The sequence below is a fragment of the Ovis canadensis genome, chromosome 18, assembly GCF_042477335.2.
Source record: "Ovis canadensis isolate MfBH-ARS-UI-01 breed Bighorn chromosome 18, ARS-UI_OviCan_v2, whole genome shotgun sequence".
Classification (NCBI taxonomy): domain Eukaryota; kingdom Metazoa; phylum Chordata; class Mammalia; order Artiodactyla; family Bovidae; genus Ovis; species Ovis canadensis.
In genome coordinates, this window is record NC_091262.1 from 69,019,626 (window position 1) to 69,041,547 (window position 21,922).

Consider the following 21,922-nt stretch of genomic DNA (forward strand, 5'->3'; position numbering starts at 1 on the left):
CCTAATTGACAGAATGCTTTATCCTCATGAGTTGTTATAGTCAGGTGAACTGTGTAGGGCTTCGCTGGTGGTACAAAGGTTAAAGTGTCTGCCTGCAATGTGGGAGACCTGGGTTCGATCCCTGGGTTGGGAAGATCCCCTGGAGAAGGAAATGGCAACCCACTCCAGTATTCTTGCCTGGAGAATCCCCTGGACGGAGGAGCTTGGTGGGCTACAGTCCTCGGGTCGCAAAGAGTCGGACACGACTGAGTGACTTCACTTTCACTTTCACTTTATCCTCATGAGCTGCTATAGTCAGGGGAACTGTGTAGCCGTAAAAAGCAGGCTTGCTTCTTGGGTACAGCTTTTAGATTCTTTCCCATTATAGGTTATTACAAGATGTTGAATATAGTTCCCTGTGCCATACGGTAAGCCCTTATTTACCATACAGTATTGTGTATATGTTAATTCCAGATGCCCAGTTTATCCTCCCACCCCCACTGCACTTTTAATTGAGAAGATAGATGCTGTTTTTGACTGAGTCAGTCCTACAGAGTAGATCACAGGCTTGAGATAATTGTACCTTTACTTCTCAGAGATTTGATTAACCTTATCAGTGCTGGAGGTTGTTCAGGTGATGTGTTTTCTTTTGGAAGCAGCTGTTAGTCAAAAGTAGTAGTATAATTTGAAGTCCTTCCTAGAGAAACAAAATTAACAAACTTATAGGATATATAATCTTTTTCTTTAACATATTTACATAGGTGTGGACACTGCAAAAAGCTTGCCCCAGAGTATGAAGCTGCAGCTACCAGATTAAAAGGAATAGTCCCATTAGCAAAGGTGAGTATAGGCAAATTCTTCATTAAAGGAAACAAAGTATTTTAAATAGTAATTGGTTAACAATTAACATTGATTTTCTTTGTTCATAATTGCTAAGAAGAGAGAAAACAAGGTTCTGGGCAGATACACAACTGACTGTTGATTATGGGTTTGAAAGATTAAAAGTGGTGAAACTAAGGGAAATACTGGCGTAAGAAAAAAGTAAGATATATGGTAAATAAGAAGGGGCAAATATGGAAAGTAAAATTACAGTAGACAAGGTTAGAGGAAAATTATCAGAGTAAATGAGTTCCCTAAATTACTATATGCTAGTCACAGTGATGGGAATAGGAAGATGACAAGAGGATGTTAAGTGAGTAACTGGTCAACTGTAAACTTAGTATTTGCTTTTACAGTCAAAGTAATGCTTCCAGAATTTGTCATTGTTGTGTCGCAAACTCCTAGTTGCTCCAGTCTAAAAGTTCATATCTTACCAGCCTCAAGTAAATAATTCATACCTACCTATATAGGGCTGTTTTTGAAAACTGATTTTTTTTTTTAATTTATTACTTTGGCTGCACTGGGTTTTAGTTGCAGCATGTTGGATCTAGTTCCCTGATGAGGGATTGAACCCAGGCCCCCAGCATTGGGAGCATGGACTCTTAGCCGCTGGACGACCCGAAGAATTCCTGAAAGCTACTTTTAATCCTGATGTTCTGTGGCAACTTGCCATAGAAAAGAGTTTGGTGCTCGCTTCGGCAGTGCATATACTAAAATTGGAATGATACAGAGAAGATGAGCATGGCCCCTGTGCAAGGATGATGCCCAGATTCTTGAAGTGTTCCATATTTTTGTACATTACCATATGTAAAATGGATAGCCAACAGGAATTTGCTGTATGGCTCAGGAAACTCAAACAGGGGCTCTGTATCAACCTAGAGGGGTGGGATGGGGAGGGAGATGGGAGGGAGGTTCAAAAAGGAGGGGATACATGTATACCTATGGCTGATTCATGTTGAGGTTTGACAGAAAACAGCAAAATTCTGTAAAGCGATTATCTTTCAATAAATAAATTAATTTTAAAAAGAAAAAGTTTGTCATGATTTTGTTCCTGCCTCATGTAGCTGTCACCTGTGTTACTATAGATACATTACTATTCTGAACTTCAGAATAGTTATGTTAAGGCATTGGGATCATTCCTCAGAATCTTGTGTAGATTAAATGAGGTAATACATGCAAAGTGCTGGCTGCATTACCTTGCTCAGAAGAAGTGGTTAAATAGATGGAAAATTGTTTTTTGTCTTCCTGGTAGGTCTCACTAGATCTATCTGTCATGTTATAGTTTAGCCCAGATTCAGACTAGCTCAGGGAGCTTGTTTAAATATCCGTACCTTTGCTAATAACCATTTGTGACTTGCTAAATCAAATTATACCACACCTGATGGTGATATATCAATCCATACATCCCATTGATGATAATCATTATCAAAGTAATCCACTATTACTAATTTAAGTGATTTATCCCTCGCATATTCTGAGGGATGGGGAAAGGGTGGAATAATTACTTTAGACAATAGAGACTCCCAGGGTAGAATTTAAATAGTCATTTGTGCATTTTATAGGAGGCCCTGGAATCTAAATTTTAGAGTTCCTGTTAGGTGGTTCTGATGTAGCTAGACCAACACCAGTCTGCCTTTAAAAGCTAGTGTCTGTGGGATGCGTGTCAAGAATTGCTTGATATTTTGATTTGACCACTCTTCATGTTTTGGGAATGTGGGAAAAGCCTGCAGCAGATTTTTGGATAACAAATGGTTCATGTATTTTCATCTTTAGGTGGATTGTACTGCCAACACGAACACCTGTAATAAGTATGGAGTGAGTGGGTATCCAACCCTGAAGATATTTAGAGATGGTGAAGAATCAGGTGCCTATGATGGGCCTAGGACTGCCGGTAAGGAACCTGAATTACATTTTGGAAATTGGAACTCTTTGGGTCCTCTGTTCTTTGTAGTGGAAACATGACATTTTCTATACAACATACTTAAAAATTCCTCATCTAAGAGGTCAATTTTGGACACTTGACAAAAGACTTTGCTAACTGAACAGATTATGTAAGTAATATAGAAAATGCTTACGGTTGATTTATAAGGTTTACCAGGCATTTTTTTATTTGACAGGTATTTATTGAGTACTGACTCTGCCAGATACTAGAGTATGGTGCCCAGAATTTATTGATGAATAAAGCAGCCGTGGTTCTCACTCTTATGATGCTTATATTCTGGGCAATGAAGGCAGCACACAGGTTTAAAAATATCATACATAGATAACCACATCACATCCATCAGGATAACTACTACTAAAAAAGAAAAGAACAGGTGTTGGCAAGGATGTGGCGAAATTGGAACTCTTGTGCAATGTTGATGTGAATTTGACATAAAATAGTGCATGCAGCCACTATGGAAAACAGCACAGCAGTTCCGAAAAAGATACAATTACTGTATGATCCACCAGTTGCACTTCTGAGTATATACTTAAAAGAATTAAAAGCAGAGTCTAGAAGAATTATATATAAATTGTATTTAATACAGTGGAATATTACTCAGTCTTAAAAAGTTAGTTCTGATGTGCTGTGAAATGGTGAACCTTGAAAACATGCTAAGTGAGATAAGCCAGTCACTAAGAGACAAATACTATGTCATTCCACTTGTATGAGATTCCTTTAGTAGTCAGTGTGTATGCTATATTATTATACACATCAATAATCTATATGGATAAGATAAATTCAGTTAGTTATAAGAGCATTAAAGAGGAGAAAAATAAAACTGTATGATGTGATAGTGATTGGGGGTAGGAGTACTACATAATTATAATGGTGATTATGGAGGTAACCTTTGAGCTGAATGCTCAGAAGGAGCTAGCCATGAGAATATGTGGACCAGAGCTTTCCAGGCAGAGGGAAAACAGGTGCAGAAAGACCCTAAGACATCACTGAGCTTGATGTGTTCAAGGGACAGAAGGACCTTGTGGCTGGAATATAATTAGCAAGGATGACAGGAGAGGTTTGGGAGGTAAGTGGTCTGGCCCTGGTTGGTAGGGCCCATAATGGATGAGAAAATATATTTTGGACAGTTTTATCTTGAGTCTCACAATTAACTGGGCATATTTTAACAGCTAAGAGGAAGGTTCACTCAGTTTGGGCATTTTAGGTGACGTGGAATTTTTTCAGCGTGTATGATTGTTACTTGTACACAAAGCTCTATATAACATGGCCCCTGCCTAACTCGAATGTCACCTCAAGACTGTTTCACTTTAGGACCTTTGTCCTGATTGTCTTCACAGTCTGAGATGACCTTCCCCCATGTTTGCATGGCTGCTTTTTGTCATTCAGATCCTGGCTTAAATTTCACTTCCCAGGGAATTGCCTGGTGGTACACTGGTGCTTTCACTGCTGGGACCTGGGTTTAATCCCTGGTCGGGGAACTAAGATTTCACAAACTGGGTAGTATGCCATGCCCCAACCAAATTCTCTTTCTAACAGACTACCAAACCTAAGGTAGCCAGTCATACACTTAACAGCCTCTTCATTCTCTGCATAGCACTGGTTACTATCTGATAATATATATTTTAATATTCTTTGTTTAATTAATTTGTTAGCTGTGCTGGATCTTAGTTGCAACTCGTGGACTTCTGAGTTGCAGGATGCATGCAGGATCTGGTTCCCCAACCAGGGATCGAACTCCCTGCATTGAGAGCCGGAGTCTTACCCACTGCACTACCAGGAAAGTCCCACTATCTGATACTTTAGATTGCTTACTTATTTGGGGATTTAGTTAGAGATTTACTTATATTGTAAGCTCCAGGAGATCAGTAATAAACTGGTTGCTCAGCACTCCTGTTATACCTCTCAGAGAATTTTAAATACTCAGGGAAAAAGTAACACTGTTCATCATACCCCTGAGGTAAAGTTCTTTATGATAATTTATATGAGGCCAAGGATTTGTTACCTGATTCAATGTACCTATTTTTAGAACGCATTCCTTTACCTTCTGGTTGCTGCGCCCAGGCTTTTTCTGCCCAGCCCTGGGGTGCCTCTCTAGCTGTGGCGCACGGGCCTCTCGGCGCGTGAGCGCGGGGCCCTACACACAGGGACTCAGTAGCTGGGCTCTTGGCCCTCAAGCATGCAGGCTTCAGTAGTTGTGGTGCGTGGGCTGACTTGCTCCTCAGCATGTGGGATCTTCCCGGACAAGGAATCAAGCCCGTGTCCCCTGCATTGGCAGGTGGATTCTCACCTACTCTGCCACCAGAAGATGACATTTTGAGTGAAGACCTAAAGGAGGAAGTGAGGAAGGAAGCCAGGTGGTTATCTGAAAGACTGAGGCAGAGAGCAGCGTGCTCAAGGGCATCATTTATGTGGCTGTAAACACTTCCCTGTATAACTGGTAGGGCTATAAATAAGGACCGTCTCTTTGGGAGCCAGTTAACAGTGATAAACGCATGTCCTCTTTTTGACCCAGTGAGTCCACTTTTAGGAAGTTACCCTACAGATAGACTCAATCATGTGTAAAAGGACATTAGTACAAGGTTGTTTATGGCAGTATCATAGCAGCAAGAAATTGGAAACAAACGTTCATCAATTGTGGCTGGTTAAATTATGTTACATCCATACAGTGGAATACTATGTGGCAATAAAGATTGAGATAACTCTGTATGTTTACTGACGTAATTATCTCTAAATTTTATTAAATGGCAAAAACAAAATACAGAGCAGCGTATGTGTATGCTACCTTTAGAGGAGCAAAGAAAGTATGTCTGGAGGGATATATAAAAAACTGACGTGTTATCCTATGAGGAGGAAACTGGGTAACTAGGGACAGGAAGAAAATGTCATTGTATATGTTTAACTTTTCCAGCTTTAAATCAGGTGAATGGTTGGTTACTTTTCAAAAATTATAAATTTGTGTTGCTATAATCTTTTGTCTTTTAAGATGGAATTGTCAGCCACCTGAAGAAACAGGCTGGACCTGCTTCAGTTCCTCTCAAGTCTGAGGAAGAATTTGAAAAGTTCATTAATGATAAAGATGCTTCTGTGGTGGGTAAGTAGCAAGTTTGATTGTGCCACCAGATCGTCAATATGGTTTCAAAAGTCCTCTGAGTAAACAATCAGGTTAAAATTGTTTAGGAAGCCTTCTGGGCAGTTAAAAGACAACTCGCAAAACTAGGTCAGCGTTACTATTAATGTAATATGGGGGAAAAGTGGTTTTTATTTGAGTGGCTTGGTATTCTTACAGATGTAAAGATTTAATGTCAACTAAAATAGGAATAGCTTTAGTTTTTCCTGTTACTTCTTAAACTCCTGAGATTTAACTCAGATAATAAGACTGAAAATGGGATTTTAAAGGGGGAGGGTATAAGTAAGTGATAAACCTCTGTAGCTGCTACTTTCACAGTTGTAGAAGAATTTACAATTTAAGATTGAATTGCTGGCTTTGTGTGTATTTTTACAGCAATCTTTGCTTTTTCAGATGTTAGCATATCTCATTATTTTTAAAATAACTTCACCAGTTAAACACATTCTACATCTTGAGTGTTCTTTGTTTTGCTTTAAATGTGTTGTATAATACATTTGACTTAAATTTAAACATACAGCCTTGTGCTTCTCTTAATCTCCTTGTTATTGTAATAAAACTGACTTTCTGGCAGTAGAGGATGGTCTATCATTTAAGTTTGACTAAAAGTCACTTCTTATCCGGATTTTACTCATTCTGTGTATGTATGTGTGTTTTATTTATATCGGCTGCTCTCCGTCTTTGTTGCTATGCAGACTTTTCTCTAGTTGCAGGGGCTACTCTCTGGTTGCGGTGCAAGGACTTCTCATTGCAGTATCTTCTCTTACTGCAGAGCATGGGGTCTAGGGCACTCGAGCTTTAGTAATTACAGTTCTCAGGCTCCAAAGTTCAGGCTCAGTAATTGTGGTGTGCAGGACTAGCTGCTCTGCGGCATGTGGGATCTTCCCGGCCTAAGGATCGAACCCGTGTCCCCTGCATTGTACGTGGATTCTTTACCTCTTTGCCACCTGGGAAGCCCTGAGTCTGTATTTTTTACAAGGAGTTAACCATAAGTAGACATTTAATAAACACTTTACTAGATTTGAAGTTCTGAAGATACAAGACATAGAAAAAATATGGTGAATTAATTTACATTTTATTTTGACATGCTGCCTTATTAACTCCTCTGACACCTAAAATAGTCCCTGAAGCTCTAAGGAGTTAAGCAATATGCTCAAATTTTTCAACTGTGCAAAACTAGAATTAAGACTTGAACCCTGACAAATTATCTCCCTCAGCTTCCTCAAGAACATTTTTTTTTAAGGGTAGAGAAAGGATTGTTATCCTAAATATTTTGTTGAATATCCTCAGTAGTCATGGCGAAGCAGAACTGATCCTCCCTATCTTGCTCTGCTTATCCATAATAAAGGCTTTGACGAATAGAGGAGTTTTAAAGTTTTGAATATGTCTCAGCACTTACTGTTTCTTTCTTGTGTTTGACATTTTCTGTATAGGTTTTTTCAAGGATTTATTCAGTGAAGCTCACTCTGAGTTTCTAAAAGCAGCCAGCAACTTGAGGGATAACTACCGGTTTGCACATACCAATATTGAATCTCTGGTGAACAAATACGATGATGATGGAGAGTAAGTAACTGAGTTGAATGCCCTTGTAGATATGCACCTTGACCGAGTACTATTGTGTGAACTGGTGTTGTTTTTCTTTTCTTTCTTTTTTTTTTTTTTAAGATTTTAAAAAATCTTTTGGCCATGCCTCGTGGCATATGGGATCTTAGTTTCCCAATCAGGGATCAAACCCAGCCCCCTGCATTGGAAGGTGGAATCCTAACCACTGGACTAGACTGAACTGGTGGTTTTTAAGCCTAATTTTTCCAAAAGCTTTACTGAGCACGTATTAGGCAGTAAGCTAAGTTCTGGAAACTGTTGCTGCCCTTGAGGGGCATCTAGTAGCAGGAGATAGTAAATATATTAAAAAATACAAGTGTCAGTGAGCATTACAGGTATTCTGATAGAAATTAGGCAGAGTACCAGAAGTACATAGGAGGGATCAGGAGTAGTATCAGGGGAAAAAAAAATTCATAGAGAAAGTGACTCTTGAGGTGTATCTTGAAAGATAAATTTTTCTGGGCAGGTTATGGTGGGAGATAAAGATTATTCCATGTAGAACAGCAGGAGGGAAGGCCTCGAGATGTGAAATAACCTAGGTGTGTTGGAACCTGTATTACTGCTGAAGTATTGTTCATAGATGAGGTCATCGTGAAAGGTAAGGTTGGAGAGGTCAGCAGAGACCAAACTAGAGAAGACCTAAGTGCCATACAGAAAAATGTAGATTTTATCATTTAGACATTTGAGAGCCATTGAAAGACTTTGAGCTAGAGAGTCATGTGATGAATTTTGTGTTTCAGAGGAAAAGTCAGTGGCACTCATATAGTGGAGGTTTGAAAGGGGAGGGATGGCAGAGCAGTCAGGAGAGTCTCAAGGTGGCACAAGGAGGTTAAGCTTTAGTCGCTATACGTGGCAGAGCTAGGATAGAACCTGTGCTGCTGGACGATCTGGCTGCACAGTTGTTGGGCTTTGCCATGAGGCTCTATGCTCATTAAGCACACCACATATCAGCCTGTTAACCTTAGATTTGTTCACTGTGTCTGCCTCTCACACTTGCCATTAAAGGCAGCGATCAGCCTCTGATCAGAAGTCTTATTTAGGAGACTTTGTAAGAAGGGTGTCCTAAGGCCTTCATGTGTACCCCAATGCCATATCATCATTAAAGATCACATCTGGAACTGATTTCAATTTTTTGACAGCAGCTGCTCTGAAACTTGGTCAGTCTGTCAGTTCAGTCGCTCAGTTATGTCCGACTCTTTGTGACCCCATGAATTGCAGCACACCAGGCCTCCCTGTCCATCACCAACTCCCGGAATTCACCCCAACTCATGTCCATTGAGTCGGTGATGCCATCCAGCCATCTCATCCTCTATCGTCCCCTTTTCCTCTTGCCCCCAATCCCTCCCAGCATCAGAGTCTTTTCCAGTGAGTCAACTCTTTGCATGAGGTGGCCAAAGGATTGGGGCTTCAGCTTCAGCATCAGTCCTTCCAAAGAACACCCAGGACTGATCTCCTTTAGAATGGACTGGTTGAATCTCCTTGCAGTCCAAGGGACTCTCAAGAGTCTTCTCCAACACCACAGTTCAAAAGCATCAATTCTTTGGCACTCAGCTTTCTTCACAGTCCAACTCTCACATCCGTACATGACCACTGGAAAAACCATAGCCTTGACTAGACAGACCTTTGTTGGCAAAGTAATGTCTCTGCTTTTGAATATGCTGTCTGGGTTGGTCATAACTCTCCTTCCAAGGAGTAAGCGTCTTTTGATTTCATGGCTGCAACCACCATCTGCAGTGATTTTGGGCTCCAAAAAAATAAAGTCTGACACTGTTTCCCCATCTATTTCCCATGAAGTGATGGGACCAGATGCCGTGATCTTAGTTTTCTGAATGTTGAGCTTTAAGCCAACTTTTTCAATCTCCTCTTTCACTTTCATCAAGAGGCCAATGCTGCTTTAAAAAGTAAAAGTCTTAGATTTAGATTCTTGGTTGCCCAGCATGTTTGTATTAGGTCCTTTTTCGCTATGTAGTTTCCCTGTATGCTATGAAAATACCTGTGTTTTAAAATTGACATAAAGTTCATAGTTAATGTTGGAAGAGTTGAGAGGGGGCTATAAGGACTTGAAGATGCTGACACCTAGCCCCAAACAAGTGATATAGCTGTATATGGGTGTGTATAGTATGGAGAGGAGGAATGAATGAAGGAGAAGTAAAAGCAAGAGGCAAGACACTAATGGTTAGAACAGTGATATTTTCTGGGAATGTTTGTATTAGATACAAATCGGTGACTCAGAACCAAATTGGGGTTCGGTGTTAGCTAAATAAAAGGCTATAAAGTAAAAAGGAATTTCCTTCAAATGTTCAGTGGAATGAGGAAAACTTGGCTTAGGGAGAGAGGCAAAGTATTACCAGCAAGGGAAAATTACGTAAACTGGGTTTACTGGGATAGAAAAATCTAGAATCAAAAAATTTCTAATGAACTGAACCTAAACATTATCTATAATCATATAGAATTTCTATAACTGGAAGGGATCTTAACTATATTTTCTCTATTGAAGTAATTTTCTTACTGTATGGGAAAGTTGAATTTTCAAGGAGAGTGTCAGTGTATGGGAAAGTTGAATTTTCAAGGAGAGTGTCAGGGCAAGATAGCTTCCAATAAGAGCAAGTTCTACTTTCTCTTATTTGTACATATTGGGGCTTTGGGGTATGTTGGGTACTTTTTTCTGATGTTTTTAAAGGTGTGGAAATTGTCTACTCTAACCCCCTTTCGTACTGATGTAAAAGCTGAAGCACTGAAGAATTGAACTGATAGCTGGCCGAAGATCTTTGAAGTTAGTTGGTAGAACAAGAATTAGAATTAAGGTCTCCTAACTTTCCAACCTAGGTTTATTAAAACCAGTCATTGCACTTGAGATTAAAGTGGTAAGCTCCTTAGCGTTGATGAGAGGATCATGTTGTAGATAGTTTGAGCTTTAAATAATAAAAGATGGGAGATAGTTCTTCTGCTGTCAACCTACTAAATTTTTTTTTTTAAGGGGTATCACCTTGTTTCGTCCTTCCCATCTGACGAACAAGTTTGAAGACAGGACTGTGTCATATACAGAACAGAAAATGACCAGTGGGAAGATTAAAAGATTTATTCAGGAAAACATGTGAGTACATCTTTATACTTTTTTTGGCATTTCTTGGCTTCATTTTAGTTTTTTTCATCCTAGTTATTAAGCATACTATCAGTTATTTAATGTTAACTTCATAATATAGATAAAAACCTGCCAAATTTGATAATGGATTCTGTCATTTCAGTTTTGGTATCTGCCCTCACATGACAGAAGACAATAAAGATTTACTACAGGGCAAGGATTTACTTATCGCTTACTATGATGTGGACTACGAAAAGAACGCTAAAGGTTCCAACTACTGGAGAAACAGGTAATAAGAATAACTTCTCCCCTTTGTAGACAAGTTTCCGCAGTGCATAAACAGTTTCTTCTAACTATCCTGTTGCCATGTGTGATCAAGGACAAATAAACTATTTCCAAAAACTACTGGGCATATCTTCCACAGGTGTTCCTTTGCCTTGTGATACAGCTGATTCCTGCCCTCCCAGAAAAGGTGCAGATGCCATCTAAAATGTCCTTTAACACATTGTGCCTTGTTGCCCATTGAGACCCTCAGTGCACTTTACAGATTTTCATTCTGGATTAGTTATTAATGCCTGCAGTATTTTATATTATATAATATGGCAGCATTCAGTGGGAATGGACTGTTTGCCTGAATATCACTGGTTTGGCAGTGAAGTTCAGTAGGACCTTGGAGTACACCATAATCCTATGTCAGTGCACAAGAATACAAGTTCAGACTGATTCCAGAGGGCTGCAGGGACTCTTAAATGTTGCTTTCTACTTTCTTGCTTCTTGGTTTCAGAAGTGATTTACCATCCTGGTGTACTCTTGGCATAAATCTCCCTTGTTTCCCACAGAGTGATGATGGTGGCAAAGAAATTCCTGGATGCTGGAAAGAAACTCCATTTTGCTGTAGCTAGCCGCAAAACCTTTAGCCATGAACTTTCAGATTTTGGCTTGGAAAGCACTACTGGAGAGATTCCTGTTGTTGCTGTCAGAACCGCAAAAGGAGAGAAGTTTGTCATGCAGGAGGAGTTCTCGTGAGTTACAAGTTAGCGTGGGTTTGGGATTTGATTCTGCAAAGACGCCGTTAAAGCCTTTGACACTACTGAGGATGTATAAAGAAGAACACTGGAATGTGAAGCTAGGTTAAGACCCATGACTGTCATTTTTCTGAATTAATTAGTTATAGATATTTTAAGGATCATGATTCTTAATAAATTTTGAAAAGCAAAAAAGATGGCAGCTTGGAATTCTTACATGACTATTTCCACCCTGCCATTAAATATAGTAAATAGAGAACACTAGATAGCCTCTTTGAGACTGATGTAATTTCAGACCAAACTAGTCCCCTCCCATCCCTACAGAATGTCTTTGTTCTTGGAATACCACATTGGCCTAAAGTAAACTCAGGAAATTGGAGACATCTTAAGACAAAACCAGACAGTTTTGACCATCACCTTCTGAGACTTTGGGAGATTAAAACAAGAGAAAATTTTCCTGTGAGTGAAGCCAGTAGAACAAGATACCATAAATAGGCACTGTTCTCCAGAGCAACAAAGTAAGACCTGGTTCTTTTGCAGAATTGAATTTCCAGAAGGACCAATGTGTTCTTCTTTCTCTGACCTTTCTAATCCACAAAGAACACTAGAAGTACAAGAAGGTGGTGGTTTCTCATTCAGTCTGTAGTTCTGCATATTGAGAAATGAGGACCCCCCCCCCGCTTTTTTTTTTTTTTTAAACTTCCAGTTACTTCCTAGGGTTGAAACTTAAGCTAAAACAGAAACAGTTAAGCTAAAGTGGAAACTTCTCTAAAAATTACCTTTAGTTCTCTCATTGGTGGGAGTATGTTAACAAGCTCATCTTTGTCTTTCTAATATCAGGCGTGATGGCAAGGCTCTTGAGAGGTTCCTGGAGGATTACTTCGATGGCAACCTGAAGAGATACCTGAAGTCTGAGCCTATCCCAGAGAGCAATGATGGGCCTGTAAAGGTGAGGTGCTCACAGGGACCTCGAACCCCTACACAGCTGCCTCTCCTCATTTCTTTATTCCCAAAATGCTGGGTCTCAGTGAAGACAAGGTTGGCTATTGAGTTTCTGTTTTTGTTTGTCCTTACCTCTCTCATCATAAATTAAGCATTGGCAGAGCTCATAATGCTTAATAGGGGAATTTTATGATATTTGTATTAGGGCTCAGTGACTCTTTGGGACAGAACAAGCTAACCCCTAAGAGTAGTTGTAAGATTGTTGCTGTAAGATTATTTTAAGGAAGAGTTGGGTAGCACTTGTTTCCTGTGACTTTTTGAACTCAGTCTGACAGGTGACAGACACGGGAGTGAGTTGCTTTCTGGGGAATGGTAATATCTTAATAAAGCCTGAAAGTGCAAGTTGGATTTCAGTAATGTATTTTCAGTGGCAACACAACCAGTTTGAGAGGGATTGAGTCCAGGAACAAATACAGCTCATGAGTGTATTCAACTGGCCTTACCAACTAGTGAATCTTCTGTGTTTTCCAGGTAGTGGTAGCAGAGAATTTTGATGAAATAGTGAATAATGAAGATAAAGATGTGCTGATTGAGTTTTATGCTCCTTGGTGTGGTCACTGTAAGAATCTGGAGCCTAAGTATAAAGAACTGGGAGAGAAGGTAAGTGCGAAGTATATTATAAATTGAATTTGAGTTGGAAGTTAGCATCGGCTATTGATTAATAGTTACCCTAATTAGTTCAGAACTTAGGCACTGGTGGATTTTCTTTCAGCTGTCTCCTGTGCACTGTCTCCTGACTGTACTCTGAGCTTACTCAGTGCCTTAGATACCTGCTTTAACTTTCCACTCCTCAGACTCCATCTAGATTATGATTAAAAGTACCTTGGCCTCTGAATTTGGTAATGGCTTATATGAATTCATTATATTCCTCCATCTTAAATCACTTGTCTTAGCTGATGTCTTCCTTAGGCCAGGTAATTTTGCAGGTGTCTGTATATAGTCTTAATATGTAGGAACCAAGAGAGAAAAGGGAAGTTTATGGGAAGTTTGATACTTCTGAAAGTATCACTACTTTTTCCGGCTCAGCAAAAAAACCTATCCAGCTGTTAATGGTTTTAAGTCCTAAATTGACTGTGTCCCTCTTCACTGAAAACTTGAAACTTAAAGACCTAACCTTTTTATTAACAGCTCAGAAAAGATCCAAATATTGTCATAGCCAAGATGGATGCTACAGCCAACGATGTGCCTTCTCCATATGAAGTCAGAGGGTAAGTAGATTAAAAGCTAGTAAAAGTGTCTAGGCAATTGATAGGAAAAAATGAGCTTGTAAATCATTTTTATATTGGGCATGGTTTGGAGAGTCCTCATATCCCAATTGAACACAGAACCACCAGTGCCTTCCTGGCTTCAGGTTTCTGCAGCATGGGCCCTCATGACTGCCCCAGACCTTGTGAGCTTTCATATTCCTGTGTTCTAATAGGATGTAACCTTGTCACTGAAGGACAAAGTATCTGGTCAGATTAGAAATCATGAAGAAAAGTTATTCCTAGAAACAGTTATTAGGGAAGTGTATATTAGAGTTACTCTGAAATTTCTTCAACTCTTTCTTCTTTTCCCAGTTTTCCTACCATCTACTTCTCTCCAGCCAACAAGAAGCAGAATCCAAAGAAATATGAAGTAAGTGCATTGTCTCATCTCCCCACAAATACAGACACACGCATACAGATCCAGTTCTTTAACTGAATTTATATAAGTGGAAACTCAACTCTAATGGTCAATATGGTTGCTCATGTGCTTTTTAAAATACAAAAGGCTTCCTATTGAGAGGGGAGAAAACCCACAGTTTTTTAAAAGGTTAAATTTTCAGAGTTATCTTTCTGTTTTCAGGGTGGCCGTGAATTAAGTGATTTTATTAGCTATCTAAAGCGAGAGGCTACAAACCCCCCTGTAATTCAAGAAGAAAAACCCAAGAAGAAGAAGAAGGCACAGGAGGATCTCTAAAGCAGCAGCCAAACATCATACCACTTTGTCAAAGGACTTTTCCACCAGAGATGGGAAAACCAATGGGGAGGACTGGGACCCGTATGGAATTACTGCCTCTCAGGGCTGAGAGGACAGAATGGTTATAATCTGAGTCCTGTTAAATTTTCTCTAAACTGTTTCTTAGCTGCACTGTTTATGAAAATACCAGAACCAGTTTATGTTTGTGGTTTTGGGAAAAATTATTTGTGTTGAGGGGAATGTTGTGGGGGTGGGGGGAATTGAGTTGGGGGGTTATTTTCTAATTTTTTTTGTACATTTGGAACAGTGACAATAAATGCGCCCCCTTTATACTGTCTTTTCTCCATGAGTTGGGGAACCAGAGGTTCTCTAGACCAGCAGTGTCCAGTAGAACTTTGATAGAAATGATGAATAGCTATGATAGAAATGTTCTATAATCTTCATTGCCTAATACCTATTGCTGTTGAGCATTTGAAATGTAGCTAGAACCATATTTTAGATTTTCATTAAACAGTTATGTGTAGGGCGAGTAACTACCATGATGGTCCGTACAGCTGTCTGCACTGGGTCCATAGTTAATCACCTGCAAATCATTTCCAAATTTCATCTCCTTCTATCCTTATAGAACAGGTGAAGGACCTTTCTTGTTGGGCTGTTGCTGGCCTCCCATGCCCTAAGGTTGGGTTGCTATTTATCCTTGCCATGCAGCTGAGCATGTTTATACCTCCCAGGGGCTATTCTCTGCCCAGAAATGCCCTGTGTGGGTGTGGCACCAGGTTGGGGTTCATTCAAGCTGTTTCAGGAATTGCTGACACTGATGGGTACAGCTCTCTCCCCCAAAGCCCAGGGTGTGGTTGTTAACTTCCTTCTCCAGGGGAAACGGGAAAGGCAGTGTCCTTCTTGGTTGTGAGTGAAATATCCACTTTCTTATGCAGCAGTGAGGAACAAAAAGGATAGGACTGGCAAAAGAATTGAACCATTTCCCTCTTCCTTTTTTTGGGTAAATCCAAATCCTATCTACAGTTATAGTTTTGAGTTATTGGATACTTCTAGATAGGACCCCTAGTTGTAGGTGATCCTCATTCTCCATGTTTGGAGAAAGAGAGTTTACTAACGTTCCTAATGCAGAGGGCCCAGGTTTGATCTCCCTGTTCATGGAACTAGGTCCCACATGCTGCAACTGAGAGTTCACATGCCACAACCAAGACTTGGCGCAGCCAAATAAAATAATAAAAAATATATTTTTAAAAAAAGACCTGGGGTGGGATCTAAGGATCTAATTTTCTAGAGAGCCCCAGAAGTGGTTCATATACACAAGCGAGGGTGAGAACCACTACCTTGGAGGATTTAAGGAAAACATAAAACTTTGACATAGAAGCAATCAGTTTTAATTTTTTTAGCCATGTTTGTAAAAGAATTAACTTCTAGTACATGGGTAACACCTAAGCCCTTTCCCATTATGTCCTGTTGTATTACAAGTTCCTTTAGTTTTGTTACCAAAGGTTTTTTCAGGGAAGCTACCAGGTAAATTCTAATGTTCTCAAGATATCTTGGAAATGGTGTCATTTCTCAGGATTTGAAAAAGACTTGGCTGAACTAAAGGTGGAGAAGCCAAGCCTCTGCTACTTTGCCTAGTTTTCAGTTACGGGATAACTCCTGGCACAGCTGTGGAGTCTTGGCACTGTGCCCATGCCCTACAAATTTAAATATGGTAATAATGAGAACCAAACCTCAAGAACCTAGAGCAGCTCTCCTACTTGCCATTTTGGACTCAGCAAGACGAAGAGCAGACAACTGTCCTCTCAGTTAATAGCTGCTTTTTTCTTTCATATCACAGTAGGGTAAAGAGCCATGTGTCAGCTTCAGCTGCCCCTGTTCTTTTCCTCAAACTCCAAGATGAGACCTTTGATGTGGGACAGTTTCTGATGCAAGTACTCACAGCGGCGCTTCTCTTCCCTGTAACCTGGGTACCGCTGCAGAGAAAAAGCACCCATGTCAAAAAAAAAAGTCAGTTCTGCCTTCTTGCTACCATTCCCAGGCCCAGTCTTACCTTCCTGAACTTTTTATATTCCTGGACTATCTTTTCTTCCAGCACCTGAAACAGAAAATGTTAGCACCAAGTTTAGAGAAAAAAAATCTCCAGCTCTCTTAGGGACTAAAGTAACTTCTCATTATACCAAATTAGGCAGACTAATTTTTCTCTCAAAACAGACTTGCTTCTCACTTTGGTCATTGAACAAACACACTTATGGGCAATTAGCAGGGAGTTTATGGCCAGCAGAACTTGAAAGCCAGCCTGGGTTCATCCAGTCCTTACCTTGTGTTCTGGAGTTCCTCGCTGAACATTGTTCATCTCAGCTGCCAGCTCTATGAACCTTTGGCTTGCAGCCCCAACACGAGCATGCAGGATGCGGTATTCGGCATAATCTGTCTCAAAGTCCTGCTCATAGGCATGTTGCTGTTCTGCACTGTGGATGGCCCTGTATTGCCTGCCAGGAGCAGAGTGTTGTCACTATCAGTATCATTGACCCCCAAAGCTTCCAGCTCCCAGGAATGCACAAGGCTTGATAAAATTGGGAATGGCAAGGGACTCACAGGAGGTAATCTGGTACTTCTTCAGGGCTTGGGGATTCAGAATCTAGAAAGGAAACAAGACATGAAGGTGATGATAACGCTTTTTTTTTTTTTCCCTCCCCACTATGGCAGTTTCACCCTCTCTTTAACTCACCTGCTTGAACTGAGGGACTGTGTTCCAGCCTGGGACCCATGTCTTCATCTTTATCTTCTTGCTCCCAATCTTCCTCCTGTAAGTCCTGACTGGGCAGTCCTTGTAGGGGACTTGGAGCTAGAGTTCTGAGCCTCTTTTGTTTTAATTCTACCATAGCTGCAGGCGCTGAACGTTTCTGTTGGGAACATATCTCAGGAACATAAACAGTAATCCAGAAGCCCCCTATTCTGCCCTTCTCTCAAAACTTACTTCCATATAATGAGCTCTGGGAGCATGAAAATGATAAGCTCTCAGTTTTAAAATGTTAGCGTCATTGGACACAACTCTTTTAGAAAAACCCTTGCTATTACAACTTACCTTGTCCACATGTTTCTGGCTAGCAGAGGGAGGCAGTGCCTGATCAGGATCTCTGTTTGGAAGAAGGGTCTGGTTCCTAGGAGAGGGAATAGGAGAGATCAAGCCCAGGGTAGAAAGTAGGGCTCCATCTCTTATCACAGCAGTTAGAGTGGCGATTAGAGAATTCTGGAGCGTCCTGGGTTAGTCCCACCCTGCCCCAAGTACCTCACTTCCCACTGCGCCACGTGTTCCCTCGAGGATCCTGGGAGTGACTGTCCTTGGCTTCTTGCCAGTGGGTCTGGCACCTGGCAGGGAAAGTGGCAGGGGCACATGGCTTCAGGCTTTGCCCCACTTTATCCTAACTCCCTGCACTTTCTGGCCTCACCTCTTCTAGTGCCATCTGTGACTGTGAAATTGTGTCTCCTTCAAGATAGTCTCCCACATTCTGCCAGCTCTTGCGATCCCTGGTATCTTCAGTCCGGTTGTGTCTCTGAACTGCAGATGGAGCTGGGATAGAATCCATAGCTGCCCAAATCGTGAGGCGCCCCCTGAGTGGACCCAGGCAGTGGAGGCGGTTAGGACCAGACCTGGGAAAAGGTGGTTAAAAAAAACCAACACATAAAACAGGAGGGTGGAGAACTTTTAAGAAACTGTGGACATCCCCTTCCCTGACCTACCACAAATTCTTACCTGCTACCCATTTTCCTTACCTGCCTAGGCGCTGGCACACAAGGTCCAAGCCTGGACCACCAGGGCCCTCCTGGCCACACTGAGACACTATGAAGGAAAAGAGGCAGGACCAGTGGGGACCTGGGAGCCTCAGGTACTGTGGGTGAAAGGAGACAGTAAACCCCATGAAAGTCAGTTCCTCCTCCCAACCAGTGCTGTTCCTCCCTGAGCCAGCCGAAGACTGAAGATGGGTCCCTTGGGGCTCGTTAGCACACGAGGTGCAGCTGGGCCTGAGTTCCTCAGGAGGTTAAGTCGCTGCAGTCTCTTCAACTGCAGCCTCTTGGGACCAACCCCAGTAGCCCCGATTTCCCCCATTTTGGGTTCAGTTCTCGAAACTTCATCAGACCGTGACTGCTCTCAGCCTCCCGCCCTGACGATCCCTTCGTGAAGCCCATGTCTGTTCTCCCTGCACTTCACCTCCACACACCCCAGACCCGCGCTTACCCCTCGGTTGCCTTGGAAAGCAATCACTGGCCGAACCTGCGGGCAGAGCACAGACTTGAGCCAAGAGCAGCAGAAACGGCGTCCCCAGGATCCGGCGTCGGGAGCCCGGGGTGGGGGGACTTGCCTAGCGGGCTTCACTTGGAGAGTTGGGGAGGCCAGAGCCCGAGGATGCTGCTCTCCACCCCCAGGTTCCTTCGCCGGGGTCGCCGACTGAGACCCGACCTCCGGACAGGCAGGGGATAGAGAGGATGGGGCCCGGGCCAGCCCTACCTGTTGCTGATGACACTCTTGCAGCGCTCGCAGTGCTGCGTCGTTGAGCCTGAGCAGTAGGAGGCTGGTCCGGGCAGCCGGGGTGAAGCAGAGCTGGAGCTTCCCACTCAGAAGCTCCTGGGGTCCCTCCATAGCTGCGAGGTTCAGGGGCAGGTAGAGCGCGAGCCACCGACCCGGGCCACTACCACCTCGGCTGTGCAGGGCTAGGCTGGCACACCCTGGCGCCCAGGTAGGCCCCGCCCTCCGCCGGGACCCCACCCCGGCCCCACCCACAGCCGGCGCCACCCCAGGGATTTCCCAGTCGCCGGGGGCGGCACCTCGCTCTTCCCCAGATGTTCGCAGCACCAACCCCAGCGGTTTTTTCTTGCATGGGCGGGCAGCTCTTAGGGCTTTCGGAAGAGGCTCTCCCAGTTCCGGAGAGAAAGTCTGCGGCCAGCTTCAGACGCCTCACCCGAGTCCCAATTCCTGCCTGAGTTTTTCTACCTAACCTTAACTCAAGAGCTGCGGTCTCTAAGTGAAGCTGAACCTGCAACCCCCTAGAGGGTTTTAGGTGCAGAAGGGCGAGAGATAGCTACTGGTTGCTGGGCGGGGCCAGCTCATCACGCCAAGAGCCCCAAGGAACCGGAGGAGGGCAGACCCGAGGGGCGATTCCAGAGGCCAGCACCTGGCGTAGCCCTTTGGCTTTTCCCAGCCAGTGGTACTGCTGCTGACCCGAAACCGGCTTCTAACTAAGAATGAAGAGGAAATCGGGCCAGGTGGGTGTGGCGGCAGGAGAGAAGCTTGACTTCTCAAGCTGGAGCGCTCCCCATGGATCCGCAGAGATGCGGGCAGTGGTTGATGGCAGGGGAGTCGCAAGACAGGCAAGAGACAGAACTCAGTCCCAGGTCTCCCCTCGTGGTCTGTACATGGGAGATTGGTGGAGACTGCTGTGAAAGAGAGCTGGCTCACTCCCTCGGGAGGACCAAGAGGTGCCGCGAAGTTGCCAGACATCCCAGAGGTGCAGATCCTGCTTCAGTGAAACCTCAGGACCAATAATCTCCTGTCGGCCCTTTATGTTTCCACTTGGCCCTGTTTCCCAAAAGCCCTGGTGGTGTTCTCTTTCCTGGCCAGGATACCTCTGCTAAATCCCTGATGACTTTAATGCCCTTACATTTGTGAAAACTCATCAAATTGTACACTTAAAAAATGTATCTATTTTAATGTCAGTAAATATACCTCAATAAAGTTTCTTTCTTTCTTTCTTTCTTTTTTTTTTTTTTTAAGTGAAAGCTCAGAGTGGTGACTACCAGGGAACTCCCTAAAGTTGATTTTTAAATCTAACTTCAACAACAAAACATTGACCTAGCCCTCTCCTCAGGCTCTCTGCTTCTCTGGGTAACAATTTCCTAATCTGATAAACAGTTGTGGCAGTGGGTAGAGCTGGTTTCCCAGGGTCCTTTAGATTCTCAGATGATATCTGTGGCCTTTTGTTGGATTTTCCTGGATTTAAACTCAAAGGAGTGATTATAATGGTTAAAATGTCCAAAGAGGAGAGAAGAAGCAATGCTGTAAGAGGCAACTAGGGAAGACATTTGAGGAAGAGAGAAGGGAGGTGGGGATCTAACAGTGTGTCAGGATCTCTGTATGTTACTTAATCCCTACAGTAACTTTTTAGAGTGAGTATCACTATCCACATTTTTCATTTATTCATTCAACAAATATTTACTGAGCATTTACTTTGTCCCTGATGCTGTACTAGATCCTTGGGATACATCAATGAACAGATTCTTGTTTGGGGAGAGCTTATATCCTAGAAGGGAAGGAGACACTAGATATGCATCAAAGAAATAAACATAAGAAATAAGGTGAATATTAGAAAAAAAGATAAATAAAAAAATTTTTTAATTTTTAAGTAAAAACAAAACAAAAATATAGTATATGTTAAAAGGTAATAAGAGCTATAGTAAAAAAAAAAGAAAGAAAAGAGAAAGAGAGAGAGCAAGGTAAAAGGTAGAAGGTTTAGAAATGGAGGAGGAAGAAGAGGAGGGTAGAGAGGGCTGACTGTATATTAAGTAAGATGATTCAAGAAGGCCTTCTGGAGAAAAGGAAATTTGAGCAATGTCTTTTTTTTTTTCTAATGGCCATGCTGCGTGGCTTGCAGAATCTTAGTTCCGCAACCAGGTTTTGAACCCAGGCCCTCCCTCAGCAGTGAAACCACTGAGTCCTAACCACTGGATCACTAAGGAATTCACTCCCCACACAGGCACCTTTTTTTCTAGTGGGAGCAATGTCTTAAAGGAAGTGAGGGGACTGGCCAAGCTACACAGTTGGAGGAACTGTTTTCTAGGCATAGGAACTAACTAGCCTGTGCAAACTCTGTAAGTCAGGAGTATGCGTGGATACTGTGGGGAATAGCCGAGGCCAGTGTAACAGGAACAAGGTAACTGAGGAAGACAGTAGCGAGAGATGAAGTCAGGAAGGTAAGAAGCAGGGGTAGGTCCTTGTGGGCCACTGTAAGGACTTTGGCTTTTACTTGGAGTGAAATGAGGAGTCAAAGTAGGGTTTTGAACAGAGGAATCACATGAAGTCACTTCTATTTTTAAAGCCTCACTGTGGCTGCTGTTAAGAATAGACTGTAGGGGACAAGGACAAAAGCAGTATGACCTGTTAGGAGACTATTGCAGTAATCCAAGCTAGAGATGGTGGCAAATTGCACCAGGACCAGAGGTGGGAGAAGGGATAGGGTTCTGGACATACTGAGGGTAGAGCCGACAGGATTCCCTGAAGGATTGAATGTGATGCATGTGATAGAGAAATGGCATCAAGAATAACGGGGATTTTTGGCTAGAACAACTAGAAG

The 21,922-nt window shown here is 42.3% G+C and overlaps 2 protein-coding genes and 1 non-coding gene across 4 annotated transcripts in view; 2 read left to right on the forward strand and 1 right to left on the reverse strand.

The window, feature by feature from the left end:
- The window catches only part of PDIA3 (protein disulfide isomerase family A member 3), a 20,323-nt gene extending 5,417 nt beyond the window's left edge, over nt 1-14,906 (forward strand). The window contains exons 2-13 of the mRNA XM_069558850.1: nt 741-819; nt 2,632-2,749; nt 5,784-5,891; nt 7,358-7,487; nt 10,504-10,620; nt 10,772-10,897; nt 11,448-11,630; nt 12,474-12,582; nt 13,107-13,235; nt 13,764-13,843; nt 14,195-14,252; nt 14,463-14,906. Coding sequence (XP_069414951.1) covers nt 741-819; nt 2,632-2,749; nt 5,784-5,891; nt 7,358-7,487; nt 10,504-10,620; nt 10,772-10,897; nt 11,448-11,630; nt 12,474-12,582; nt 13,107-13,235; nt 13,764-13,843; nt 14,195-14,252; nt 14,463-14,576 — 1,351 coding nt within the window. The 3' untranslated portion in view covers nt 14,577-14,906. The remainder of the gene's footprint in view (nt 1-740; nt 820-2,631; nt 2,750-5,783; nt 5,892-7,357; nt 7,488-10,503; nt 10,621-10,771; nt 10,898-11,447; nt 11,631-12,473; nt 12,583-13,106; nt 13,236-13,763; nt 13,844-14,194; nt 14,253-14,462) is intronic.
- Nucleotides 1,547-1,651, forward strand: LOC138424054 (U6 spliceosomal RNA). The gene has a single exon (XR_011250624.1). It is a non-coding gene; the product is annotated as a U6 spliceosomal RNA (small nuclear RNA).
- Nucleotides 14,907-15,948: 1,042 nt separating the features above from the next.
- Nucleotides 15,949-19,652, reverse strand: ELL3 (elongation factor for RNA polymerase II 3). Of its 2 annotated transcripts, XM_069558852.1 has the most exons (11): nt 19,084-19,652; nt 18,814-18,849; nt 18,351-18,466; nt 18,026-18,227; nt 17,866-17,945; nt 17,662-17,737; nt 17,305-17,479; nt 17,172-17,214; nt 16,894-17,065; nt 16,627-16,671; nt 15,949-16,549 (listed from the first exon to the last, which is right to left on the reverse strand). In XM_069558852.1, exons 1-11 carry the CDS (start codon nt 19,213-19,215, stop codon nt 16,439-16,441), a joined length of 1,188 nt encoding a protein of 395 aa, XP_069414953.1. In that variant the 5' UTR covers nt 19,216-19,652; the 3' UTR covers nt 15,949-16,438. The 2 variants fall into 2 exon arrangements, with proteins under 2 accessions (XP_069414953.1, XP_069414952.1); XM_069558851.1 differs by having other exon boundaries at nt 18,814-19,308.
- Nucleotides 19,653-21,922: the final 2,270 nt, after the last annotated feature.